The sequence below is a fragment of the Bos indicus genome, chromosome X, assembly GCF_029378745.1.
Source record: "Bos indicus isolate NIAB-ARS_2022 breed Sahiwal x Tharparkar chromosome X, NIAB-ARS_B.indTharparkar_mat_pri_1.0, whole genome shotgun sequence".
NCBI classification, from domain to species: domain Eukaryota; kingdom Metazoa; phylum Chordata; class Mammalia; order Artiodactyla; family Bovidae; genus Bos; species Bos indicus.
Window position 1 is genome coordinate 17,943,108 of NC_091789.1, and position 17,436 is coordinate 17,960,543.

General features: G+C 43.0%; 1 protein-coding gene across 1 annotated transcript in view; it reads right to left on the minus strand.

Annotated features, from left to right (window-relative positions):
- The window catches only part of GPC3 (glypican 3), a 463,318-nt gene extending 446,561 nt beyond the window's left edge, over nucleotides 1-16,757 (minus strand). The window contains exon 1 of the mRNA XM_070783773.1: nucleotides 16,422-16,757. Coding sequence (XP_070639874.1) covers nucleotides 16,422-16,596 — 175 coding nt within the window. The 5' untranslated portion in view covers nucleotides 16,597-16,757. The remainder of the gene's footprint in view (nucleotides 1-16,421) is intronic.
- Between the last annotated feature and the right edge of the window lie 679 nt (nucleotides 16,758-17,436).

Consider the following 17,436-nt stretch of genomic DNA (forward strand, 5'->3'; position numbering starts at 1 on the left):
TATTCCAGCATCATCCTTATATATTTTTTAAGTGTGCTTTTTGCAAATGTGAGGAGATCAAAGCCCTAATAGATAGCAGAATTTCTTCAGGGGTGGGGGTTGGGTTGTAGGTGGGGAGGGGATACACAATTGTCATGAAAATTAACCCCTGAAAATGCACAGGATTTTATTACCCAATGGATGCCGGAGGAGATTACTAGATTTTTAAGGTCTTTGCTATCAAGAGAGCAACCTGCATGCCTGAAATAATTAAGAAGAAGAAACTCAATTATCTAGTAAACTGAAATTTCAAACCACCCTGCTTACCTAAATGAGAAAAGCTGCTTAGACTAAAGCGTCATTACTTCTATTTAGACAAGCCTTAGCAAAGATATACAAGGAGCTAAAGAATGGGACCCCACATTCTTCCCTAAGCCACAACAATGCCTGTTTATGTAAATAGGATTTTCAATAACGGAACGGAATCTGAAAAAAAATGTTTTCATTATTGTCTCTGAAAAAATGCAAATGCGGAAGATGAAAGTCAAGGGGCTTTCACTATGATGGGCACTGAATCCCCTAAAATATTTATCCTATGCGAGTCTGAGCCTGGATTCCAAGTGGATCTAAGAAACAAGCCATGACTCTTTTCTCCTTAAAAAGGTCTGAGTACAATATGAAGAATCACAAAGGGTTCTCTGACTCTGTGGCAAGTTGAGTGTGTATTTATTCAAAAACTCCGTTTCGAAAAGGAAGAAAAGTAGTAGTAGAGATCTATTTACCTTTATCTGGCAGCCCCTTCCAAAATTGGGGCCAAAATATAAATACCCTTGCCTCCATCATCATCACCACCTGACAATCAAACACTCCTGCCGCATGACCATAACAACTTCCAGGCACAAACTAAAAGCTCATTAAAGACTATATGAAGGCTATTTATAGAAGAACTAAACAAAGAAGGAAAGGACTACTAGCAAAATTAATTAGACTGTTCATGCTTTTGACAACTATTAACTATTTGTTTGAACTCAAGTGTCCAGCTCCTTTACTGACAGGTATTGATGACTATAGCGATGCCATATATCCAGAGTTTTTAACTGACCTTGTGGTTTTTTTTTGGTTCAAGAACTCTGGTTTTGACCTATACTCTGTATATCAGCCTTCCTGTTGCTGTTTAGGCAGCTGATAAGAGGCAGAAATCCTTCTTGCTCATTAGGCCATTAGCTGCTGTTAAGCAAAGGGCTCAGGGAGGGGGGTGTTCAGTGGCCCAAAGGAATGTGTCAAACTCCACATATAAAGCCAGCCCCGATTTGGGGTTAAGAATTTAACCTTAAAAGGTTGACAAGTCATAAATTTGCCTGAGGTTCATATATATGTGTGACTTTCACAGTTTATATTTCCTCGCCAGGACTCAAAGTCAAAACATGCCCCTGATTAATGAATGGTACTAATTGTTATTCCGGACTTGAGAGCATTAGTCTTTATCCAAAATATTTTCTTAAAAAACATACAATCTCATGCTTAAAACTCTTCTGGCTTAGGGGAGTTTGGATAACTGGTCAGGAAAAAAAAAATAGGAAGAGGAGCCTAATGTTATCTGTTACTTGGTGCTACCATTTTGGTAGTCAAGATTGACTGAAAAGCTTCCATTTCACTGTGTCCATCAAGCAAAGTGCAAAGGAATGTCTTCCAAATCTAAACATGTGAGATAAAGCAACCATCTGTGAGTCCACACAAAAACTGAGCTGGGGCCCGGGGTGGTGAGGAGGTTGGGGGGAGGGCTAAAGTATCTTTAAGCACATTTTGTCTAACTTATCTTGTTAAATATTTATACATAACTGCATAACCTAACAACCTTGGCCAGGCTTGGAAGAGATAATAGATATAGGACAAACCCAAGATCCCCAAAGTGTAAACACACAGAAAAAAAAATACCACAGAATACTCCAATTGGAATACACTCTGTAACCTGCAGTCAAACTTGAAACTAGGCCACTAAAATCCTACAAATGAAACAATGTCCTGAAATGTGATCCCTTCGTCACGGAAAAGCAGACTAGTTTGGTTAGCCTACAATGTAGGTAGCAGTTCTACCCCATGTTAGCAGTGTTTCAAAGGGGCTCCCTTAACCCAAGAAAAAGGAAAGGCATTCCGTGTAAGAAAAGAGATTTTGAAGAACAGAGATGCAATTTGCATTCATTGAGAATTATGACAAAGTAAGAGTGAATGTAAACTATATTGCAACGATCAGAGGTATTCAAGTCAGATATATTTAGCCTTGTTCTATCTGTACAAGAAGCCTCTTAACTACTCAGAGTTCTTAGAAAGTGGAGTGTAAATTCATCAGTGCACATTTTAGACCTCTTCATTTCCAAACTAAGGAAGTGAATTTCACAATATCCCAAGAGAAGTAACCAGGTGCCCCAACCCAATATGTGGGCAGAAATGCAAAGCCTGTTTTCTCTCCAGAATCGCTGAGGGCAAGCGGATGTGGAGGAGGCAGAGGAAGACAGGGGGAAAGAGGGGAAAAAGGGAACTCAGAAGCAAGAGGAAAAGGAAACGCCACTTTAAAAATAGTGAGGGAAATACAAAGCATTCCACTCATCTTTTTAAGAGAACAAGAAACACAAAAGCATTCAATAAATATAGCAAACCATAAAACACCTTCTGTTCTAAACTATCACCACTTGAAAGAGTGTGCGGGTGGGAAAGAGGAAGGCGAAAAAGGAAGACAAAAGCACACAGAAGGCTCACTCTTCCCCTTACTGTGGGTGTCAGAGGAGCTTGGGCTGCTTATCACTCCTCTATGGAACACTCCGGAGCTTTGGGGAATTTGTTAGTTGGTAAAACATCATGCGGCCACCAAGACCTCACTTGAAAATAAAACTGAATATTGTTGAGGGGTGGGAAAGACTCTGAATAACTGAATAAATGTTGATTCCAACATCACCTTCAGGCATTGTGAATGAGGCAACCTCACTCTCTTAAAGAACAGAAAGGCAATCTGACAGCTTTTGAAGGCCAAAAGAACCTTCAGGCGACTTTATTAAATTGACCCACAGCACTGAAGTTTCAAAGGCAAGAAATGACTTGGGTTTTAGAAATTAACACTTGTATAAAATCTTCAGAATTCCGTGGGGGAAAATAAACCTTATTTCAGAAATAGACTTTGAAGTTTGAAAACAAAACAGAAAATCTGTTTCTGAAAACAGAAGGGACTATTTGAAACACTGAGCACAGTTCTGTGGCTCTTTGAAACTCCTCACAGGCTCCACTCTGACTTCTGGAGATGGCCAGAGAAGACACACCACAGAATACAGCAAAAGAGAACGTGGGGAACATTACTTCCCTAGCGCATGTGCATGCTCGGTAGCGTCTGACTCTGCAACCCTGTGGATTGCAGCCCACAAGGCTCCTCTGTCCTGGGATTTCCCAGGCAAGAGTACTGGAGTGGGTTGCTATTTCCTCCTCCAGGGCATTTTCCTGACCCAGCGATGGAACCTGTGTCTCCTGCATTGGCAGGCAGATTCTTTACCACCGCGCCACCTGGGAAGCTCTAGATTCTCCAGGCAAGAAGACTGGTGTGGGTTGCCATTCCCTTCTCCAGAGGATCTTCCCGACTCAGGGGTCAAACGCAGGTCTCCTGAATTGCAAACAGATTCTTATGAACTACAGGGAAGGTCCTAGTTCCCTAGAGTAAGAGCAAAATGATCACAAGAGATACTGCCTCTGGCCACGTTAAATTAAGCCAAGGCCTAGACAATAGAGGAGCAAAGACTATTTTCCAAACCAGTCGTAGTTATTAGCAAATGAGCAAAGATCCTGTAGGCTCTCTCTAGCCTACCCCTTCTCACTTTCTTACACCCCTACATTCTCTCCCTCTCCCCTCGACACTCCGAATCTCTCTCTCCTTCCCCCTCCTCCCACCCTCCTTTCCACCCACACCCCACGCTCCCACATCAGTGAATCAACAGCTGAAGCGGGGCACAAACTTGAGAAGTCAAAAGAACAATGATCTATTATATGCAAGACCCTCTCTTAAGTGCTCCAAGGTTCTTACCCTCAAGGAGTTTATATATGCATACAAGTAACCTGGGGGGAATCCTGTTTAAAAAAATAGAAATACGGTTTCAGTAGATCTAGGGTGGCAGCTGAGATTCTGCTTTTTTCTTTCTGTTTTGAAACCCAGATTCTACATTTTCTTACAAGCTCCCAGATGCTGCTGATGCTGCTGGTCCAAGGGCCACACTTTAATGAGCAAGGATCTAATAAGAAACAAGTATATAAATAATTTACAAGAGCAAAGAAGAACCAAAGCCATAGAAGTTCATTGATCACAGGGTTCAAAGGGACAATCACATCTAGTCTTGGTTAATCATAAAGTGATTCATGAAGAACATAACATTTCACTGACACCTTGAAAAATGGGTAAGACGGCCACAGGCACCAGAGAGAGGAAGACAGTCAGGTGGTCTATAAGTAAAGGCTTGAAGGCAGACAACTACAGGATCCTCTCAGTAATGAGTTAGCAGCCTGTTATGCTTAAATAGAGGGCACACATGTCAACAGGATAAGAGTGAGAGGCAAGATGGAGGCAGACTTGCAGGACTCAGACATCTGATTTGGATGTGAGATGTATAAAAAGAGAAGTCAAAGATGATTTCAAGGTTTCAAGTTGGGTACCATGCAGAGATGCTATCACCAGAAATAAGAATGTTGGAGAGAGGCAGTTTGTGCAGATAGAAAAAGAAAATGATGGACTAATTTTTTACTGTGTTGAAAGTAAAGCACTGGCAGGACTTCTGGATGGAGATATCCAACAGGCAACTGGGAAATACTGAACTGGACAGCAAGGAAGAGGTCAGGTTGGAAAAAGACGGGGGAGTCATTCAAGCAGTGAAGATAATGAAGTCATGGGAATGGTTGTGGGAATGAACAAAGAGAACAGAAAGGGCAAAGGACAAACCCAACTGGAACACTTGTGTCTAATGAAGGGTGGGAGGAAGAGCATAAACAGGCAAAGAGACTCTGTTTTACAATTAGGAGGGGAAGCCAGAGTGTACAGTATCACAAAAGTCAAAGGAATTTAGGACAAAAAGTTTATATCCATCCAGACCATATTCTTCCCCTCATAATACAGTGTGAATACTGGAAAGAACATGAGCTATGGAGTGAGACTAATCTGGATGTAAATCCTGGCTCCACTACTTAAACAACCTTGGGGAAAGGAAACTTCCGGGCCTCAGTTTCTTCGTCTGTAAAATGGAGATGACATCACCTACCTTTTAACTTTGCTGTGTAGATTACATGAGAGATTAAACATAAAACAAGTGACATCCAGTAGGCACTCAGTGAATTGTAGTCTCCATGCTCTTCTCTTGTGCCCTTTCAAACTAGGCCATCAAACAAAGTAGACTCAAAAAATCTACTGAAGAACAAGGAGTTTCAAGCTTACGTTGAATGAAAATGGTAACCTCAGCAACAGAGAAATTAAAGAAACCATTTTGCAGGAGAAACAGAAAAGTATACAACCCTTTCCCCACCACCAACCAAAAAAATTCCCATCTCCATAGACACTTGGGGGGAGGTTCAGGAGGGAAGGGAAATACGTATGCTTGTGGCTGATTCATGTTGTTATATGGCAGAAGCCAACACAATATTGTGAAGCAATTATCCTCCAATTAAAAATAAAGAAAAAAGGAAAAGACCAGCCCAATTACATAAGTATTCCTAGTATTTGCCTGGAACCATATGTTTCAAAGACTCATCAGCAGGGCCCAGTCTAAAATGGAATAGAGACCAGAGCTCCAAAGCTACACACAGTTAGAGCTTTCTTTCTCTCCAAAGCAGGAGAGCCAGAGGGACCTCCATGTTGGAACCAAGCAGATCTGTGGAAGTCAGAACCTGCTGACACTTTACGAGTGGCTGCATTGTTTGCACATAAGATATATAAAAACAAGGCTTTACCAATGTAAATGTAAGGTGTGACTGTGAAAGACCACCCACCGCTAAGAGTTAACAACAACTTTCAAACAGTTTAAATGACATACATAATTATTAATTATTGCTATCAAAAATAATAGAAGTCTGATCCGTTGCTTCTAATGTATTTTTCTACATAGAAGTCTGTGTGTGTGTATGTTGGAGGACATTATCTTTTTTGCAAAAGTCTTGCACTATGACAACATATACTCATACTTTTAATCAAGAGAGTTCTTAAAGTCTTTGGCTGTTTTTTTTTCCCCCTGAAAAATCACCAGATGTTGGCAAAACACACTTTAAGACATGTCACATGAAAAAGCCTGGAAAATATCATCCACACCCATGAGCTCCAACTTGAGCCTATATGCTAATGATTCGCAATCCTGCTTCTCTGGTACTCCAGAAGAGTATATACACTCTTTCCCCATGATCTCATCTATCTATCCCCAGTATTAAGTTACCACCTACATGCTGATAACGTCCAAATAGATACCTCCAGCCCTGACTGCTCTCTCTTCTATGGTCCAAAACACCTCAACTACCTACCAGGCATTTCTGCCCCAATGATCAAAGGACCCCTCAGACACAACCTGTTCAAAATCAAACTCATTATTTTACCCCTCAAAAACATGTTCCTCCTATGTTTCACTCATTCATTCAGCAAATATTTACTGAGCACCTATTATCTGCTGTGGCCCCACCACCCAGCAAAACTAGAAGTTCTAGACTCTCCCTTCTATCCTCGTAACCAGTCAACAAGTCATGTCTATTCTACTTCCTATATTCTCTCAACTTGATCTTTTATTCTATTTACTGCCCTGCCTTTTCACCTGCATTATTAAAACTCTCTGCCACCACCCACTCTCCAGTTATCCTCCATACTGAATAGTGTTTCCTCTCTTAAAATGTTTTCATGGCTCCTCATCATCCTTGGATACAGTTCATCAAAACCCCTTAGCATTTCCTACCTACTTCTCTTGTTCATCTTTCCTCTACTTTCCCCACATCTGCACTCCAAACAATCCAAGCTAGTCCAATACAACAAATGTCTCATTTTGTCTAGTAACTCTGTACCTTTGCAAATACCTTTACAGGACAGCCCACTTAAGGCAACTGGTTACCCTCTTCCATAATTCAACAGCAACCAGATCCCCACAGGGAACTCAGCTCATCAAGCTGCCTTGACACCATAGTTTTCCTTACTGACTCCCTCCCTATGCAGTGGTTTTATCTTATTCATCAGCTCCTAGCTCAGTACCTGGCATAGAATCAGTGCTCAATAAATGTAGGTTGAAGAATGAATGAAAAACTTGTAATATTTATTCAGAGATAGCATACAAAGTTCATTATTAATAGGTTCATTTTCTGAGAATTTCCATCTGTCTTTCAAAATAGTCAAATGTGGTTCCCCAATAAAATCACTCTATGAAACCTAACTTGAAAACTATCTCTTGGGTCATAGTCTCATTTCCAGGGAGCTCAACATGCAATCGAGCCAGCGCTAGATGTAGTTCTCCAAACTGAGCCAAATTCACAGTATGGGTTAACCATCACAACTTGAACAAGGATCATATCTCTGTACTTAGGGAAATGATGGAACTCAATAAATGAGCTGTAGCTCTGTATCAGTGACAATTAGGTCTGCAACACTTTGGGGTGAATCCAACTGAAAATGGTTTATTCAGGTGCTAAAAAGCTGTACCCCCTTAGTTCTTCCCAGTGTAGGTTAGGCTTATTCTCTGGATTATTAAGGGGGGACAGTTATAGGGATATTTTACATGTGTGTATGTACAAGTACACACATATGTATGGGGGCTGTTGGAACCAAGCAGATCTGTGGAACTCAGAACCTGCAGACACTTTATGAGTGGTTGCATTGTTTGTACATAAGATATAAAAGCAAAGCTTTCATGACACAAATGTAAGGTATGATTGTGAAAGACCACCCACTGCAAAGAGTAGCAACTCACAACTTTCAAACAGTTTAAATAACACATAATTATTAATTGTTGCTATCAAAATAACAGAAACATATATTTATACATATATAATCTATTAATATATACATAAAACATATACAAATACCACATTCAGATAAAGCTGCAGCTAAAATCTCTCTACTTGTCAAACTTCAGTTTTTAAAGAGGGGCAAAAAGGCTCCCAGGGTCACAAAGAATAGAAAAATATGCTTCAACTTCACCACCCCCTCTTCCTCAGTCTCTGCTACAAATCAATTTAGAAAATGATGCATTCAGAGAATCAGTGTTTCTCTAGGTACATAGCATCCTGAGGGCTTCCTGGGTGGCGCTAGTGGTAAAGAACCCACCTGCCAATGGAGGAGACTTAAGAGACTTGGGTTCGATCCCTGGGTCATGAAGATCCCCTGGAAGAGGGCATGGCAACCCACTCCAGAATTCTTGCCTGGAGAATCCCATGGACAGGGGAGCCTGGTGGGCTACTGTCCATGGGGTCGCACAGAGTCAAACATGGCTGAGAGACTTAGCACACGTGGCATCCTAGGATGTCATCTGACAGCGACAAAGTCCTCCAAACTAGGTCTTTATGTGTTTATTCTTACATTCATTTCAACTTTTAATAATAACTCTGTACAAGGCACTCTGCTCACCACTCTAGAGGATACTGTGACAATCAAACATGACTCCTACATTCAATGAGCACAGGGTCTGTCAGAGGCTATGAATAAACAATGAACTTCAAAATCATGGATACTAAGTAAGAAGTCCAAATAAGGTAATTTTGGGAGCCGAATGTAATCGGGGCATACCTCTGTATTGTCTCTGCACACGTGTTAATTCCCATGTTCAAATGTTTCCCCATCCTTTTTAGTCCATTACGTGTGAGTTCACTTTTTGATACATACCAGAGGGAGGGCTTTTTACCTCCTCCCTGTATCTGTCACCCTAACTTTTCCTGGCTCCACCATGTTTCCCTCAGCTTCAATCATCCAAACCAAAATTTGACAAAGAGCAATGGAGAATCCCAGGATGCCATGATACGCACTGGAAGTACCAGTATGCAGAGTTTGGGAGACAGAGAACAGAATCACAATTAAGAAGGAAACTATTCAAATCTAATATTATTTTTAAACAATCATAATCTTTTTCTCTTTTCCCCTCTATACTACTTGGGCCTGTATCTGCAAGAACATCGCCAGCCAACTTTAAAAGGATGCCCTAATGCATACAGAAATTAAGAGGACTTTCATAAGGCCCTTTATACTACTTCAATAAAATTCCCATGGCTGAAAATCCACTTTGAATTATGTCCTCTTAGATGTACATTTATGAAGCTTGATGTTTAAGTAAGATGCAGCAAACACTGAAGAAAAACTGATATACATTTAGTATATGTTTCTGTAACTGACACCAGTTGCATTATTTTCACACTACATACTACAGATCTGTAGAGTGAAGTTAAATGTATGCATTTATGTAATATGCATTTATGTACATGTAGACATATTAAATTTATTTTTAACTACTTAAAATAACCTTGTAAACAAGTACAAACTACTTACCTCTTGTAAGTCTTGGCTATCCTACTTTTTCCAGGGAGTTATAGTACAGCCAAATGCATTAAATCAATGTCCTTTATCACTTACCTATAGGCAACAAATGGATTTTTGACCTGAAAAAGTAGTTCCTTTTTTAGAAATTTTAGTATTTTAGTAAAAATGAATCAACTACTTAAATAATGGTTTTATGGAAATTTTATGGTTACAATACATTTATAATTCCATTTATTTATTTAACCCACAAATTGTATTGAGTACCTGTTATTTGTACTATGCACTATGCTAGGTACTGGGGATACAAAGATAAAACACAGCCGCTATAACCCTAAGAAAATCACAATCTAGTAAGGAGATTTAAATTATTACAAACACATACCTTAAAGATAGCATAATCAAGATTTCTAATTTTCCAGTAATAAATTTATATTCAAAAGGCAGATTCAAAAAAGCCAATTAAAATTCTACAGTTTTGCTGAAATTATAAGAAATAAATGCATGCTTCATTGTGTAAATTTTGAAAAATACTGAAAACTCAAAATTTCCACTTCTGAGAAATGTACATCTTTCAACTTTCAGGTGAATGGTTGGAATCCAGTGGGTGGAGCTTTCATTTACAATCGCGTTAACTTCTCTGTCCCTTTTTACTGCCACTTTCGCTTGTATTTTATCTGTCTTCCTATCAATTATTTATCAATATAAGCCTATTAAGTATACTTCAAAGAGCTTAGTAGATTTACTAATCTAGCATATAAATGCAATTTCAGCTACTAGACGTAATTAACTGTTCAGAACACTAGCAACACATTTTGGTCCTAACATTGACTCCTTTTTATTCATGAGAAAAAAATACAAACTCTCAAATAAGGCTGTAACATGGAAATGCGTTCTCTGTTAATCAATCTGGATTCATTTTTATTTAAAAATGGCAAACAAGTATTTTTAATAATTAGCACTTGGATAATTAATATTCAACTGGCCTAATCTGAAGAAGAGAAGTAAATCTTTACATTGTCTGTTCAACAGGCATTCAAGTAAGACTATAACGTTCGAGTGAGCGTTTTCCACTCACACACAGCATTTCAAAAGGCACGTTTTCTCTGCTGATAATGCTCACCTTCAGGATGCTTTGTGAATCACATTTTTACTGTCATTATGTTTCAGGAGATAAAATCCCATTACTTTATGCTCTTTCTAAAGCCAGTTGGGGGCCCATGACTTGGACTCTTATTTTCTGGTACTCATTTCTTAATGGAGTCCTCGGGATCCTGTTTCAAGCCTGACAACTTGCTAAACATGGGCAGAAGAGGGGAGATTTTTCAGCACACACTTTCCATTCGACCTTAGATTAACAAAAAACACTGAACCCGCTTAGAAGTTCAGCTAGGGCTGATGAGATGCTGGCTCCTGGTGTGATCTCTGGAATTGAGGCTGTGCACAAATTCTGATTCCAGGTTACAGAAACCTGTGAGGTACTTCAACAGGTCCATGCATGTGTTATAGCTCAACTCCCAAATATGGTAATGTCAACATTAGTGAGAAAGGTCTAGCTGACATTAAATCAAAGAGAGTTTGATTTAAGAGATGTCTTACAATTTATGTGCTATAATAATTGTTGATCTTTAATGATACTAGGCCAGTCATAACAATGTTGCTAATTTCAATTTGTTCTCTGAGTACTCAACCTTAATCTCAACCTTAATAAGCCCTGCTTGATGGTTAAGAGTCGCCAGCTAACTGAGGTAAGCCTGAATCAGTCTCCAAAATATATGCAGCTTGAAGTTTGTCCACATACCCCAATATGTCTCATAAAAATTTGGACTTCGACTTTAAGTAAGATGACATATAGCTTAAGAAAGGATTTGAGAGTTTCATCAAAGAATACATAATGATCTAAAAATGCTGCTGCTAAGTCGCTTCAGTCATGTCCGACTCTGTGCGACCCCATAGAGGGCAGCCCACGAGGCTCCCCCGTCCCTGGGATTCTCCAGGCAAGAACACTGGAGTGGGTTGCCATTTCCTTCTCCAGTGTAGGAAAGTGAAAAGTGAAAGTGTATTATCTATTATTTACGAAACATGCTATGGTACTCTTAGCATTGGGCTCCACACTGCATCAAATGCAGTGCTTTCCCTTTAAGGAGCTTATAATCTAAAACATACAAATAACCATATGCAGAAAAAAAGCTAGAGATCAGAGTAAAAGGAAGCATTCACAAAAATGTACAAATTCAGCATGCCAGAACTTTTCAGTTGAGCAATATGATCCCCAGTGAAATTCTTTCCAAATGATGTATCATGTGCACAAGTTATAAGTGATTATCTTCAATTTTCTTAGAAATGAGTAATAAGATACCTCTTAAGACCCATGCTTTTGTATATGCATCAAACACTAGAGTTGGCGTGGTCCTATTGATAGCTGCCATTTAAGGAGAAAACATATTTTCTGTCTTTTCTCGTAGCAGACAAATCCGGACCTCTTTTCTCCTAGGTTGGTAATAAGCAGCCTCTTTCTAGGCTACAGTGAACAGCAAACATTGCAACTCTAAAGATGGAAGCAGCAGAATGCTCAAAAATATTGCATCAAAACATTGGATACAACCTACCAGCCCATAAGAAAAAAACCACATTGCCAAACTGACACCATCTGTGTCATCTAACATCCATCGAAATCTTCTTATGCCTGTATTTCCTAATGCTTACAAACAGAATTTGCTCCAAGAATTAAGAAAACTCTTTTTAAGATGGCGGCCCTATTAAGCGACCTCTCCCTATCTCCCACTTCATCTCTTCAGTTTTTTTTTTTTTTTTTCCATTGACCAGGCTGGCTATTGTGACCATTTCAGCTAATTTCCTGAAGGTATTTTCTAGCCCTTTTCACCCTATTTAATCCTACAAGTTTCCTGAGAAGCCTGTTTACTCGTATGCTCCCCCACTAGACTGTGAGTGCCTTGACAAAAGAGACCATGTCTTCTTCCTCTGGGCACCCCCCAACACCTAACAAGAGAGCCTGCCAAGGAGCAGGCAATCTGAGACTCCTTTCAAGCCAAGGTGCCCCACCAATCATCAGCCATCTCCTCAATCAGACTGATGCTTCCCTCTAAGTACATCCCGGTACTGATCATCAGGATTAGCGTAATAAATATATTCAGACCACATCTGAGCAAGTTCGCCAAACTAGTCCAAGTTAGCACATGGTAATACGACTTTTCCAAAGTTTCAACAAATCACCTGCTCACTCAAATGTCTAGTGCAATCTCAGGGGAGAGAAACCCTCCCATGCCTCACTTATTCTGTCTCCCGGCTTTAGCACCACTAACAGCTTCCAACTAATTGGGGAGCCACAGCTGGCAACCCGGATGAGATTGCTAGTTCTCATACTTTAAAACAACAGCAACGAATACCAAACTCTCTTTTTTCAAGAATGTTGATTTTTATTTTTATGTTGTTTCATCTATTTTGAGAAACTCCAAGTCGATTTTGGCTCTTCAAGCCTGCCTTTTACCCATACAGGCATTTGGCCTTCTAGATTGGTTCTTGAACTTTCCAAGGCCCTCTAAGGCAAGATTCCTCAATCTTCTGGGAGTTGCAACACTACCACGGTTTGTTTTTCTCATTTCCATCCATTCCCTTCACCACCACCCCCCTCCAAAAGTGGTGTATGGCATTCATAAAGTGAATTACACTTGATTTTTGTTTAGAGGAATTTTTTTTCAGACTTCTGTAACATTCCCTTGAGACAATTGGAAACATCATTGTCTGATTACTAGCTCACTTTCCTTGCCTAAAATTGTATCCATTCTTGATTGCGCCTGTGGGTAGGTTAAGCAAAACAAAATAAACATCTAGACTTATGAGCTCATTGGCTTTTTTCTGAATTTTTCTAAATTAAATAAGGGCAAAAGAGCTGCACTGAAAGTCAGTTATATGGATTTTTCTGCCAAATGCTAACTGTGTGCCTGGTTTCCATCTGTGGTGCTTTCCAAGTTACAAATCCTTTAAAAAAAAAAAAGAGTGGGGTATGAAAAGATCTATGGATTTGGGGGACATGCCATTTAGAATTGCTATCCTATGTGTTTGAACACTAAAAAAAAAACGGGAACACAAGATTGTAAGGCTTTAGATCAGCTTTGTGGAAGTCTAGTGTAGTCCTTCAGCACCAATGATTTATTTAGGCTGGCCGATTTCAAATGCTATTTAGTCTCATCCATATTAGCATAAGAAATGTACCTTCTCCAGTCTAACCCAATTCTGCTAATGGTCAAAGTTAGCAGTCAATCCCAAATGCTCCCCCTAAGTGACACAGGACATTCTTGAGGATTTCTCTTTACTGTGACCAAATCTCATTTTATCTGGGACAAAGAAAGCTTTAATGCAGTTAATACAGTGGAGCGGGCAAACTGAACATGGCTTAAAATATAGATAGGGAAAAAAATGTCAAGCGGTCATCATGATGGTTCATAACTATCAAGTACTTTGCAGCTGTTTTTCAATTTCCAACCACTGAATGACAGCAGCAAATCACACATTTATTCATTTTGAAATTATGCACTTGGCATTGTATTTAAGTCCGCCATTATCATCTCTTCTCTGAAATACTGATGAGCTCTTTCCACACACGGACATTAGGATTTTCACCATGCTTTCTGTATCTACAAAGACCGTATTTGCCCAACTAAAGCTTGGGACACATGGTTTTATGCCAGGGGTATTGGAAATCTGCGCCGCCCCCAGAAAATCCAGGCTATATGGTAGCTGTGTGGGTATAATCCACCATATTTGAAGTTTGGCTTTGTTCCAGGGCGAGTCAGAACAGTGCCTGCCATATAGAAGGTCCTCAACAGGGTATATGTTTGTTAAATAGAAGTGAAGTAGAGAACGCTGGGTTTATATGGTAAAGATGCTCGGAACATGATTTTTCCTATAGAGTTTGGGAGATACTTGAGGAAAATGAAAAATCTCCATCACAAGTCCCTGTTCTCTACATGGAATATGGCCATCCTTAGGCCAGGAGTAAGGGAACTTGGAAGGAGGGAGCCCAGGCCAAATCTCACACACACGGTGTGTGGGCCCTCCCAATACTTTTATACAGATGCTGCAAAGAGGCAGGCAGCCAGAGATCTGGGGAGGGCAAGGGAGGGTGAGGGCCTGTTTGAGTCTCTGTAGAGGGGGGTTACTAAATGAGTATCTGTGCATTCCCTCTGGTCTTTTTTCCTCTTTTAAGTACAATCTTTACTCCTTGGCTTCAAATCCGCCCAGTGTGGCCCCAGCCCCAACCTTGGACCCATTCATCTTGTGGGGGCTCATCCTGCGAGGACCAATTTTTACATTACCAACAAAAGCATGTCTCTGGCCTTAGCAATCTAATTACCACGGATGGCACTTCGAGGGGAGAGAGATTCGCCCGCTGTTTCAGCTCTGTGGAACTGATTCATAGGTTGCCCCTTACAGCTCCTGCACACGCCCACGTGTTATGTTATTAACACTTAACAGTGGAAGAGGTAGTTTTACCCTCCCATAGAGCAAAATCCTGCAAAGCAATATTTAACATATGCGCAAATGCATTTCAGTCACCAAAAAGGGTGACCAATCACCTTTGCAACTAAACAGCAGGCTCGCTTGGCTCTTTTCATCCACCTAAAGAAAAGGCTGAGGGCGCGCTGGCTGCCTAGGTAACCTCCCGCTAGTGAACGCTCGCCGGCAGCGCCCACAGGGCGCGCATCGCATTCACTACTTGGCCCAACCAGCAGGCCCGCCTCCCTGACTTGTTGAGAGCCACGAGCCAAGTTTTGGCGAGGGCTGCTCCCTGATCCCTCGGAAGCGCGGGACGCGCGCCTTGGTGGATGCATGGGTGGTGAAGAGACCTCGGAGGCCACAAACGTTTTACGGTTTGTGAATACAACCAGCCGTTTCTTAGAGCGCACCTCTGATAAATTAACCTGTTTGAAGCCGACTCTTCTTGCCTGCATTGTCAGTGTAGCAACTTGTCCTAATTGGATTCTAAGGCAGGCTTTTAGGACTCCAACCGTGGGACAGTCAATCACACAAGGCCATTAATATTCATCTGTTGACAGCGGCAGTGCTCAGGGAAGGTTAAAATATGCCCTTACAACACGATCTGATTGTGCTGAACAAAAGGCAAGCGTTCAGAAACTTTCCTCCACCTAAAATCATCTTCCCTTCAGGGTCCAGCCTGTCAAGAAGGCAGATGAATTTGAGAAGGGGAGGAGTTAAATCATCTTTGGACTCTTGCTCCCCCGGCCAGCAGCATGGTTTTGGAAACGATTTTGCCAGCCTAGAGAAGAGACGCTGTTTTGAAGGGAAAAGGCTCAGTCCTCCTCATTTGGGGGACCCTCCTACTCAAAAGTTTCCCTCCGCGTGTCTTTACCTGTCACTGCGGACTCGGAGATCTGTCCTCAACTTTGCTTGCACTTGGGCCCGCGAGCCTTGGGAACCCAGGCTGCAGAAAGGAGGGCGTGAGGGCAGGTTGGTGAAAGAATGGCTGGAGCCGTGGTCCAGCTGAGGCTGAAATTCTGGCATGTAAGTGTGAGCGAGGGTGGCAAATTCCCGAGGCACCAGCTCGGATGTGCGGCGCCAGTTCGCCGAGGCTAGGAGAACCAACTCTAGCCTTCCCGCCCTGCCCCCCTCCCCAAAAAATGGGCGCCCGCTAGAAGGCCATGCTCGCCGTTTCAACCACTCGCATCTTCGCTGACAGCCCAGCGAGCCTGGGAGATGCGGACACGGTCCACATATACCCTTCTTCTCTTCCTCGGGAGACCTGGCCGGGCTCGAGCGCGGGGACCACTCCCAGGTACTCAGCCGCTGGGCTCACGATCGCGGCCCCGCGGGGCTAGCGCGCTCGGGTTACGGTCACCATGCGCCCCTTGGCTCACCGCTCGGCGCGGGGAATGCGCGAGGGACGACTCCTCACCTGGCACCGGGGTTTCAGGCACCCATTTGAGTCCGGGCTGCAGTCTCTGGAAGAAGGAGCGGACCTGGTGACAGGTGGCGTCCGGCGGCGGCGGCGGGGGCTGCGCCTGTCCCGGGCAGTCCAAGCTGAGCAGCATCGCCACCACCAAGCACGCGGTGCGCACGGTCCCTGCCATCCTGCTTCGCGGGGAGCGAGGAGAGAGTGGGAGAGTGGCAGCGGGGGCGAGAGAGGTCCCAGGACGCGGCAAGCCTGGCAGTGGCCCTAAGGAGCTGGAGACGTGCCGCTACCCAGCCGCTGCAAAAGTTTCCTCGCAGCTACCTGGGCGCTGGGCGAGGGCGGGAACTGCTTGGTGGCTCGGGGCGGGGCGGGGCTGACCGGATTGGGGCGGGGCGAGGAGGGACCGGGCGGGGCGGGGCGAGGCGAACTGCTCGGCCAGGGGGCGGTGGTGGCCGCGTGGCCAGCCTGCGGGCGCGGGGCTGCGGGAACTGCTGGGGTACCGCAGTGTTGGGATCCCGCAGGAGCCGCGCGAGAGGAGGACGCGGAGCGCGTGCGGTGGCTCCTGGCCGCCCAGCCCAGCTGCCGGCTCGCCGCCGCTCTACACAGGGCGCTCTGGCATAACTACTGCAGAGGGGCTGCAGGCTCGGGCGCGCTGATTGGCTTCCCAGCAGCCGTCCCCTCTGACTGGCTCTGAGAGAAGTTCCCCAGCCTCACTCCTCCTTCCCGCCGCTCATTGGCCTACAGCCGAGTGGGCTTTTTCCTTTAGGATTTTTGCAACCTCTCCATCCTTCCTTGGGGTGCGTGGAGGTCCCTGGCCTCGGTACCCACCCCGCCAGCCAGGTCCAGCTCATCTCTGGCCACCAGAGCTTCCCAAGAGGTCTTCCTCCTCCGCACAAAATCCACCTCTTCTTCCTGCTTTCTGAGGGGCTTCCCTCGATTCTTTTTCCCAACGCAGCTCACAAACCTACCCCACAAAGAGTCACATTCAGGGCAGCTGGGGACCGCTGGCGAAGCGGGG